The 11247-nt window shown below is 43.1% G+C and overlaps 1 protein-coding gene across 1 annotated transcript; it reads right to left on the reverse strand.

Annotated features, from left to right (window-relative positions):
• Window positions 1-7622: 7622 nt before the first annotated feature.
• Window positions 7623-10816, reverse strand: LOC125536255 (protein SPIRAL1-like 1). The gene is made up of 3 exons (XM_048699447.1): window positions 10660-10816; window positions 8407-8639; window positions 7623-7939 (listed from the first exon to the last, which is right to left on the reverse strand). The coding sequence occupies exons 2-3, from the start codon at window positions 8632-8634 to the stop codon at window positions 7865-7867; spliced, it is 303 nt and encodes a 100-aa protein (XP_048555404.1). The 5' UTR covers window positions 8635-8639; window positions 10660-10816; the 3' UTR covers window positions 7623-7864.
• Window positions 10817-11247: the final 431 nt, after the last annotated feature.

Below are 11247 nucleotides of genomic sequence, written 5' to 3' on the forward strand. Positions count from 1 at the left end.
CTCGAGCGCCATCGTCAGCAGATGGTCATGGCGGTCCTAGCCGTGGAGGAGGAGGATCGAAACCGTAAAAGACGGTGAGCTTCGACCGTCAGCCATCTTTGCATCCCTCGCAACCGCCATCTCGGAAGTGTGATGTTGATGCAAGACTACTTCGCGGACAATCCAACCTATCCACCGCACCTCTTCCGGAGAACGTATTGAATGCGCTGATCACTCTTCATAAAAATTGTGCAAGCTTGCGAGGCTAATTGCCGGTTTTTTACTCAAAGGAGAAACGTCCCGGTCTTGTTGGGTTTTAGAGCCTATCAAAAAAATCGTCGCGGCTATGCGTGTGATTGCATATGGTATTCTGGCTGATTATGCCGATGAGTATCTTCGCCAATGCCAAGATACTACAGTTGAGTTAGTGCGTAGGTTTGCCAAAGTGATGATCCGTGTCTTCGGTCATGTCTATCTTCGTGCACCCAACAAGGAAGACACGGTAAAGTTGATGGCAGCAAATGAGAAGCGAGGTTGGCCCGACATGCTTGGAAGCATTGATTGTATGCATTGCACATGGAAAAATTGCCCAAAGGCATGGCATGGGCAATTTTGTGGCAAGTCTCGTAAGGCAACAATTGTGCTAGAGGCTGTAGCATCCGAGGAGTTAAGGATTTGGCACTGTTTTTTGGTATGCCGGGTACTCCCAATGATATCAATGTGTTGCAACGGTCTCATTTGTTTGCTAGACTTGCTAGTGGTGATGCTCCTGCTTGCAACTTCACGGTGAATGGGCATAAGTACACAAAGGGGTACTATCTTGCAGATGGTATTTACCCCTCTTGGTGTACATTAGTGAAGAGCATCAAAAAGCCCAAAACCAAAAGGCATATTGAATTTGCAAAGGTGCAAGAGGTTGCCTGAAAAGATATAGAAAGAGCCTTCGGGGTTTTGCAAACTAGATTTGCCATTGCGCGTGGTTCTACTCGTTTTTCGGACAAGAAAAACCCGGAGCAACATCATGACATGTTGTGTCAACATGATTTTCGAAGATGAGAGAAACTTGAACTTGGAGTTCTTCTACGACAATGTCGGTAGCCGTGTGAAGCCAGCTAGAGACCCTGGCCGTATACAAGCATTTCTTTAGACATACTGGCAGATTGAAGATGCAGACACACACCATCAGCTTCAAGAGGATCTCATTGAGCGCCATTGGCAGAGGCATGGCCAAAGGTTTTGTGCACCATTGGCAAAGGCACAGGCCAATTTTACACTCATTTCATTTAATTCATGTGTGATTGATATCATTGTTGTATTCGGAACAATTGTTGTAACGAATTATTAGTTTTATTTGGTCACTTCAATAATCATTGTAATTTAGATTCATAATATTCACATTTTATGTTATTTGAGATATGTGTTAAATTCTGAAATATGTGCTAAATTCTAAAAACCACGCGTTTTGCTGGCGCGCGGCCTGCGGCCGAACAGAACCTAGATAGCGGAATGGGTTCTGTTCAGCCGCAGCCCGCATGAGCCCGCAAAACGTGTTTTCTACGAACTGTAAACGCGTGATGCGGGTCGGCGATTTAAGGGGTCTGCTAGAGTTGCTCTAACATGATGACAAGCATTGACCCAACGAAACGAGCATTCCCTCGAAAGAAAAAGAGAAACGAGCATCGCTTCGATTTCCTACTACGTTCGGCCATATAGTCGGATCTGACGACGTTCAGCATGGGGCCCAAATGCGAAGCCGTTGCCTCATCTTGATATCCCTTTGGTATCCTCCACCGCTCATGTTCAGTGTACTTCTACGTAATAAGGAGAGTGCAGGGTTCGATTCCATTCACATCAAACTCGTATACGTATCTGTTATATCAACAGAAATAAAATATTATCCTTCTCAATTCTCATAGAGAATACGCAGCTAGCGCCTAGCTACAGGCTTACATGTGTGGAAATGGAGCAGTGCCACGTGTAAACTACTAGGACAGCAAATGCCACGGCTAGCTCGGTGCAACTGCCGAGTGCCGTGCTAAATTTTTAGGTTGTACAATCTACGCAATATTTTTTGGCGAAAAGTACAATCTACGCAATTTGATGCATGGCAAAAAGGCAAAGGTGATCTGTACGCATGGGCGTCAACCTTAACCTTAGCCCCTCGGATGCTACAGCCTACATGTCATATGGCACGCTAGTTGGCACGATTAGGAGGAGCATGATTGTACAAACTTATTCACGTCAAATTGCTCAAATTGACGCATGGCAACTCAAACATGGGGTCGGAGTATTATAAAAGTAGTACAGATAACCCGCGCACTGTAAAAATTGATTGCACTATATTTCGATGAAATTTTATTGTTCTTTCTCCGTTTCAAATTTGAAGTTTAAAGTTTGTACTAAATCAAACATCTCTAAGTTTAACTAACTTTCCCTGCAAAAAAAAAACTAACTTTCTAAAAAAATGTACAACATCAAATATATATAGTATGAATATATATGTCGTGATGAATTCAACGAAGCCAATTTGATGTTGTAGCTATTGGTATATTGTTTATAAATTAGGTCAAACTTAAAAAAGTTTGATTTAGGACAAACCTAAGAGTTCAATTATTTTGAAAGGGAGTGTGGATATTTGGATTAATAATATGTAAACTAAAACCCAAAATACATATTATATATTTTATTTGATTATTGTATAGTTAGAATTGTTTTTACTAAAGATAAGTAGCTTAATATAATGGAAAGCCTTTTCTCGTGCATGTTGTGGCGGGCCTTGATGAGGTGACATGTGTGGTGAGATGATATGTGTGCATATTGAGGTAAATATAAGTAGTGAGCTTAAGTAATAATATATTTTTTTCTCATGCATGTTGAGGTGAGTCTTTGATGTGATGGCATGTGTGGTGATGTGACTTGTTTGTGAGACTATATATTATATGATGTAATTATTCTAGTGGTCCCTAGTTGATAAGGTCATATGCAGACACACATCATTTAACTAGTATACGATTTCATTCATGACTATGTTTCATAAGTCATCAACATAAATATGTTGAGCCGATTGTATGGCCTGGGATAAGGAAAGTCAAGTCCAACAAATTCACTTTGAGACATAACTGAGATATTGTCATCTATAGTCTCAAGTAAAATATATATTGCATGTCGTAGACTTGAGGTCTTCTTACGTACTTAAAATGTGAATCGCCTTACTTACGATCTATCAAGGCTATTCCGTAACCGGATAGTTATAAAGGTAGTTTCCAGATTAGTCGTAAAATATGCCGAAAGACATGGTCAGACAAGATGAGATTTGCTTGCCCAATACGGAGAGATATTATCTGGGCCCTCTCGACTGATTAAATTCGGAAGCATGGTCATGCGACTTCGGTTAAGTGTTCATCCGTTTTTGGAAGTCTGTATCACGGTTTTGAAAAGAGTGGTCGAGCTACCAACAAAGGTGACAAGCAGTGGCAGTGGCGGAGCTTGAGACGGAATCATGGGGGGGGGGGCATGGATTGGAGGGGCAAACGTAATTGTTTTGAGGTGATTTTTAGGGGACAATCAGGCCAAATACTAAGCTATATACAGAAATTTTCTTATGAGCGGGGGGGGGGGGGCATGGCCCAGGTTGGCCCCCACCAAGCTCCGCCACTGGTGACAAGTACTCGTCTTGAGTTCGACAGCATATGTCATGAGGCAAACAAAGTGGTGCATATGACACATGGTTTTCGTCAATATGACTTTGTGCACACAGGACACATATGAGCCGCGGACACCTATCGACTAGAGTCGTGAATTTTTATTTTGTGCTAGTGTAGCGTACAACATGCTCCAGCATGATATGGCATATATACATGTTGCAATAACTAGAGTCAGTGAAGAACAATTGGTTAGGTACATAGGATGAACGCGAAAGTATTACTCTAATCCCAAGGTCAAATGCACCCTTATGAACAATAAATTCCGAAACAGTAGTAAACAAAATCATAAAAATCTGATTATTTTGAGGGATGAACATCAACAAGTTTTGTAACATCATGCAAAATTTCACCACAAAAATACATCCATAGAGGTGTGTGCCAAAAAAACAAAAAGAGTGTTCCAAAATGTGTCGTTTTGGGTCCCAAATGTTGTATTTTTTGTACAGGCCTCCACGATGTCTTGTCAAGATGAAATTTTGCAGGACGATAGAATATTTTGTTGATGTTCATCCACAAAGAAGTTAAGAATTTTTTTTCAACCTTTTTACTATCTTTTTAGATTTTGCTGTTCATGCGGGTGTATTTGAGCTCGGGTGCAGATAATCCATGTCCGGATGAACGTAACTCCATCATTCTATTCCAAAGAAATAATCAGAGCACAGGGAGCCATCTCATTATCTTTCTGTCAAGAAAAACTCCGCTTACCTTCTAGAACATCTTTTTCTAAGTTATGCTTTTTTATTGTTGTCAATTTTCATTCGTTTAGTACAAGATCTGGTTTTAGAACAAGTGATTGCCCTTCTCTGACCCTTAATATCCAATTGGAGAGCAGATCGCTAATGGGTTCCACTTATTAAATAGAGTCTATGACAAGTTTGTGACCCTTGGACACAGAAGGCGTCCTTGGGCTCCAATTTCTGCGCAGGTGTTTTTACATTAAAATCCCAAAATGATTTTATGTTATCAAAGTAGGTGGATTGTTGTGGTGCTCACTAACCTGCTATTGGTCCCTTACTTATACTTAAGAAAAGAGAATAGAAGTGGTTCCTGTTCTTTCTATACAAAATTTGACAATTTTATTTATGTTCATGTTATGTTGGCACAAGAGAACTACTAACTTCTGTCATCTCTAAAGGAACTTATGCTATCACAATTCCTTCCTCGTCCACCAAAACATTTGGAAATGTTTCAAAAAAAGTAGGCATGAACTGAGAAGGAACACAACTTTTCCGCGCGGCGGCAGCATCCACCCCCCCTCCCCCCCCCCCCCCCCTTTCGGGTGATCCATGCGTGCAATTTGCTACAGTGTTGTGTTTCATTAGAGTTCTAGTTCACTGTGCTATTCTTGCATGATTGAAATATGTCACGTTAAATTTGCTCCCATGTGCTATATGTTCATTTTTATTCTTTCCTTTAAGTTTATTTTCCAGCATTTTTTGTAAGGTGGCATTATATATATATATATATAGTAAAAGGTTTTCTAACTGTTAGATTCATACTTGATTGTTCATTTATGAAAATGTTAAAAGGTCATGTATGCATAGACCCGTATAAAAACATTCTTTCAAAACTTTAAAAAATACATCCATGTCCTTGGGGTGTTGAAGTCTTTCTCCTCCGTCATCTATGATGGCGCATCATGAGCAAAGCACGTTGCTGGCTTTAGGCCTGCGGGTCAGCAAAGCAAACCTGTTTGAACTCGGGAGTTTGTAGAACCAACGAACGGAAGTTGTAGATGAAGACAAGAAGACGATGGTTGCCGCAATCTAGAGAAGGAAATCACTGCTTCAAAGAAAAGGTCGGAGAGGGCTTATATAACGTGACATGTCTGGTCAGACGAAGTTTACGGCCTAGCACAAAACTACCCTACAAAGAGAAATGACCCGAAACGATGTACCGGTCTTGAAAACCAGTACCAGACATGCCATGAGCAAACAAGACGGCGCCTTCATGAAGGGATACAATGTCGTGATGTCGTCGTAATTTGATCTAAGGAATCAGACCTCAAAATTAGGGTTTCCCTTGTTGCTCGAAGAGGGGCTCGGAGAGAGGCTGTGGCAGCGCCTCCAAGAAGATAACAGCACCTCGGGAGTCACCGTTGCCAGCATCAGCAAGCCGAGCAAGGATTTCGCCCTGGCCTATGTCCGAACAATCCCAAAGCAGCAAGACAAGATTCGAAGACGTGGAACATGTCGTAGACTGCCACTGAAGGGGGGCTACGCCCCTCGCCAAATGATAATAACCGGCACTGCCAGACGTGCGTGCATTGGATCTAGTGAAGGAAGGGCGATGCAAGGGGTGGCGTTCAGGATTGGAGAGGTAGTGACAAGGCGTGGATAACCAACATATGAGAAGCGACAACAACCGACACGTCAGCAAGCAAAGATCTGGAGAGACACAGATCAGGTCTAATGAGGCCGGAGCCGCCAAGCACGCCGGCGAGCCAAGGAAGCCGGAAAGGGCGCAGCTTCTAGAGCACCAGGGCCATAATCTCTATGGTAAAGAGCTGACGAGCCTAGGACACCGGAGAACGCAGGTCCAGGCCCACTGGGACCGGAGCAGCTATGGCGAGATCCACCGTATGCAGGCTGCCACACTGCCGAAGACCACACCACTAAGCAAAACAGATGTAGGCCTGCATGGGCCCATATCAGGCCCGCCTGCAGCACCAGCCCATGGAGCAGTCGTCGGTGCACCACGGCAACGGTCAGGGCACACGGTCGTGCCCAGCTCGCCACAAGACATGCAGACGCTCGTTGGAGCCCTCCGCGGCGATCCCTAATGACAGTCCCGTTGTGCATCTTGCGCGGGCAGCCAAAGGGAGGCGCCACCACCTGACGAAGGAGCACCTGCCATCGGGAGAGAAGGCCGACGGAGAGAGGCACGCTTACGCCGTCATGAGGTCAAGACCCATGCAGCGAAGCCACAGGAGCAGGAACGCCCCACCGGCACCTTCCTTGGGCACACATGGACTTTGTCGGCGCCCCCTGCGGCGGCGGCGACACGAGAAGGGGCTAGATCTAGAGACAACGGCGGCGCGTTTAGGGTTTCCCCGTGTTGCCTAGGAGAGGCCACGCGAGGGTCGGGGACGGCACGTCTGCTTTGAAAACTTGCCTCTATCAATAATTTTCCATGGTGTTATCTACTGAATAAAGAGGTATTTTTTAGGTCAAAAAAGGTACCCACAATTTCTTATATGTTTCCCCTCACTGAAAATTACGTACAAGTTTCTCACACGTTTCTCTTCCTAATCTTCTCTGTAGCATGCAAGCATCTAGTATAAAATGAACAAAATTATTGATATTTTGTCATATTACTTTTGTAGAATAATCTTTGTTATTCCATAAGAACCAGGAAAGGTCGATGTGTATGGTGGCAATATTACCAGAAATTTTCTTTTGGGCTTGGTTGTTCTGCAGCCCAGCATGCCTGTTGTATCGTGCGGTTGTTTTATAATATAAAGCAGGAAAACCCCTTTATTGTCTCAGTATTACCAAGAACCACGCAACAAGCCCACCACAGCACAAGTGCTTATGTTTAGTTCTCCAAAAATGGTACTATGCATAAACTGTGCATGATGTATGAGTCACAACTCATAGCTTGTAATGTTATCCATGAGTGATCCAAACATGGAGCTGGGCAGTTTTTCGTTTGTGAATTTTCGTTCACTAGATTTTAACACTGTAACAAGTAAGCAAATAATTGTAACAAGGAAGCTCATGAACTTGCTCTTTTAGCTAGATTTTCTACTACCAATTTTGGTTTGGGGAACCTATGAGCAAAATTGAATCTATCTTATTAGACGATGTAACCGTTTTTTCTGAATTAATAAAGTGATTTTTCTTTCAAAAAAACATGGAGCTGGGCATGCTAATGGCAACAGTAACACAATGCCCACAGCTGATAAAATCATAAATCCAAGGTTTGACACAGCTAGGGTGCAGGCAAACAAAGAATTAGGCACACCAAGTTTTGAGATGAACAAGATTAGTTTGAAAGCGACAGGTTTTAGGCAAGCTGGCTTCCAAGCAGGAGGTCAGCCTGGACACAATGAATCATACAGACAGAGTACATCGACGCAGGTGGTAAACTGCTGAAACCAAACACTTCCAGTTTTCACCACATGGATAACAGAGATACAGGCCAATTCATCGTTCGTTCATTAAGCAGCATCATTAACATCACTTTCCGCCAAACAAGTAGCCCAGGGAGGAGCCACCGCCAGGAGCAGCATGAACCTTGGTTGAAGGACGGTCCTGCAAGGGTTAACAAAGTCATCAGCCCACATGGTAAACAAACACAAAAATGTAAGAGACCAAAAATGACGACTGGATATCTTTTCACTACTCTAAAATCAAAACATTAAAGTAGGCCGAATTAACAAGATGCTTAACTCATTTGCTTAGCGTTACATTTCAGGTGGGGTGGAGGGGGGGTGAACCCGTTACGTTCTTGTTACACTATTAACTGTAGTACAAACAAATATCACAAAACGAAATAAATTCTTGGTGGCTTAACATGAACCCACGTAGGTAGTTGTGAAAACTGTGCACTGGGCAGAACATTCTTCTAGCAAACAAATTAATGATGGAGAAGCCAACAGTAATTAAACTTGTGTCAATCTTATGTCAATGGAAACTTCTGATATACCTCAACAGATGAAATTTGAAAGGGGAAATTAGCTGGATCGAATTGGGTTCATTACAAGGCAAAAAAAACATACCGTAAGGAAGTTGCCCGTGTTCTGGCCATCTGCACGGTAGTAGTTGTTCGCCCGGCTACCTGGAATGCCAGCTGGAATCTGCTTGGCTACATCAGCAGCTGCCGGTGCTGGTTTCTCAGCAGGTGCGGGCTTCGCAGCTGGTGCTGCAGCGGGCTTTGCAGGCTCACCATCTCCAAACAGGTAACCCAGAGAACTTTGACCACCACCAGCACTCCCGCCACGACTCATCTTGACTGTAAGATAAATAGGTAAAGTGCAACATATGAGTGAACAAGTTCAGCATGATTGTCAGAGTGCAATACATTTTCAAAACAGCAAATGAAATCATCAGGGATAAAAGTTCCCAAAAAAATTCAGATCTCAGAGATAAACTACATAAGCCAAGTGAATCTTGACATCATATGTTTAGATGGTGGCATTTAAAGAAATATCATGGTAATTTAGGAGCAGAGGACAGAACAAAGCATGCATGCTGAACCAAGTCTTCAAACAAGAATGCTTAGTAAGATTAAGTGACCAGTGCTGCTTAGACTGAACGAAGTCAAACAGGGTCAGATATTATCACAAGCCACAAGGTAAGATGTCAATTAAAGCATACAGGTTAGGTAAGATCAACTTCTGTGAAAAAATAAAGATAAAACTCTTAACATGAGAAAATATAGTTTGAGTGTGGCCGTGAAAGAATATCTAACAGTTGCTTTTAATAAGAACTTCTAACAAAGGGCATAGAGTATGCTTGCAGGACATGTTGATAAGGATAATGGTGGTTACCAGTCAATACAGGGCAACCTGGAAATGAGGCAATCCAGACCCAAAATATAACTCAATCCAGGGCAACTAATCAACATCAAACAGTAGATATCCACAGCATTGTGCTTAGTGAAAACATTTATATCTCTGTTAAGATTGCATAATCAATAGAGGAGATGATAGCATCTCAAAACCTTACACGGTTAAACGAATGACAAAGACAAAAATTTCAGCATCTTTGGGTTGAGAAGATAAAAATAAGAGGGCAACAGGTTCCTCGCCACTAAGTGCGGTTTGGAAACACGATGAAGAAGTGAACTACACATTCATACAGACCAGCAAGTTAATAGAAACTCAAGGTCACTCAAGTAAGATAAGATATTTAAAGATCAAATCTCACTTCAATCAATACTAGGATTGATTTTTCAACTGGACTGCAATTTGGTGCCTTCCAAGACCAAATTACACAGTATATGTGTGGCCTAGCACTGCAGCCAGCACCCAAGCATACAACAAGCAAAATCCAGACAGTAGGTCCAGTTTAAATTGGCAAAAAAACATATCATACCGATCCATTGCATATTTGATGCCATTTAAGGACACTTTGAGATTGTTGGATATAACTAGGGTGTTTGGCATACTTCACTTTCAGTTAGGCAAGTTATCCCTTAAGTTTTACTGCTACAAGTCATCACTGAAGAGGTTGCCTGAGACTAAGCATCAACCACGATATACCAAACAAGCCAGATAGGTTTCTACAGGCCTACACCATACATGGGTTGGAACAATCCTAACATGGCACAACGACAACAAGTCCATTTGAAATTCCGTTGTATATTTTCCAAAAGTTTCCCCTGAATTGGCTGAGCATCTTGTGAACGTCAGCACTTTTTCCATCAAAACAAGATCATTCACCTATAAACGACAAAACACAGCTGATATCACCACATACCAGCACATCTCTTCTATGATTTGTTACAAAATCGCCATCATCCAACCTTCTCTACACAGAACAGATGCACATCACAGGTCTAGTCGGCAGTTCCCCCACACCAGCTAACCTGAAACTTCAGTGACATTGGTACGATTACGAACCACATGCCCTAGAATCTTCAAATCTAGGCAAGGTCAACCCTCACGGAGAAACTGCCTTGAGCACGCATACTTTCCGCGCCCAATTCCCCAAACTACAAGCCCGATCCCCACAAATCTATCATGGGCAAAAGTGAAATGGACGCCATTACCAACAAATCAACCACCACAAAAGTAATTAGGCGCAATTCCGAGATACACGCATACTACATCGACGGATCCTGAACCATACGGGCACAGAAGCGCACGATCCATCTCATTTCTGAGAGCCTGAGACCAGATCCAGAACGAAACATCTACCGGAAAAACAACGGCGAGGGAGATCCGCCGCGCGGATCGCCGGACTAGGCGGCTGGAACCAATAGGGAAAGATCTGGGGAGGAGGAGAGGGGAGGCGATGCGATTAGATACCTTAGATCGGGCGCCGACGAGGGGACGGGGGGCGAGGGCGAGACAGGAGGAGGCGCTCGAAGTGGTGGGAGTGGTGGTGGGGAAGCGCTGCGTTGTTGGTTTCCTTTATAGAGTGGGACGTTTGCAGGGAGGGGGTGGATCTTTTGCAGTTTGGTACTCGTGCACGGTCGCAATTCGGAGAAAAGATGGCCCTGGCTGTGGGAGCAGTGGGTGATTTGGTAAGATGTGATTTCTTTTAAGTTGTTGCATGATTGGATGGTGTCCATGGACGACAATTCAGGGAATTGTCCAAATCAAATAGCTGGACAAAGGTTTACATCCCTTGTATGACCGGCTACCACAGCTGGCTAAATTTTGATATTTTGGGAAATGTGTTATTTGGCATTTGAAGTTGGGAATGTCATAAATGTGCTCGTACTCCGTCACTGGATTAGATGGCAAAAAGGGAAGCCAGAGAAAATGACAACTAGTTGATTCAAGCTTGGCCATGAATTTAACCAAGGAAATGTGGGCAATGTGCCACAAATAATTATACCATTGAATATGTATTCGAAAAGGGTTTTCTATAGTACAATATTGATATTTTAA

Source organism: Triticum urartu, chromosome 2 (genome assembly GCF_003073215.2).
Source record: "Triticum urartu cultivar G1812 chromosome 2, Tu2.1, whole genome shotgun sequence".
Lineage (NCBI taxonomy): Eukaryota > Viridiplantae > Streptophyta > Magnoliopsida > Poales > Poaceae > Triticum > Triticum urartu.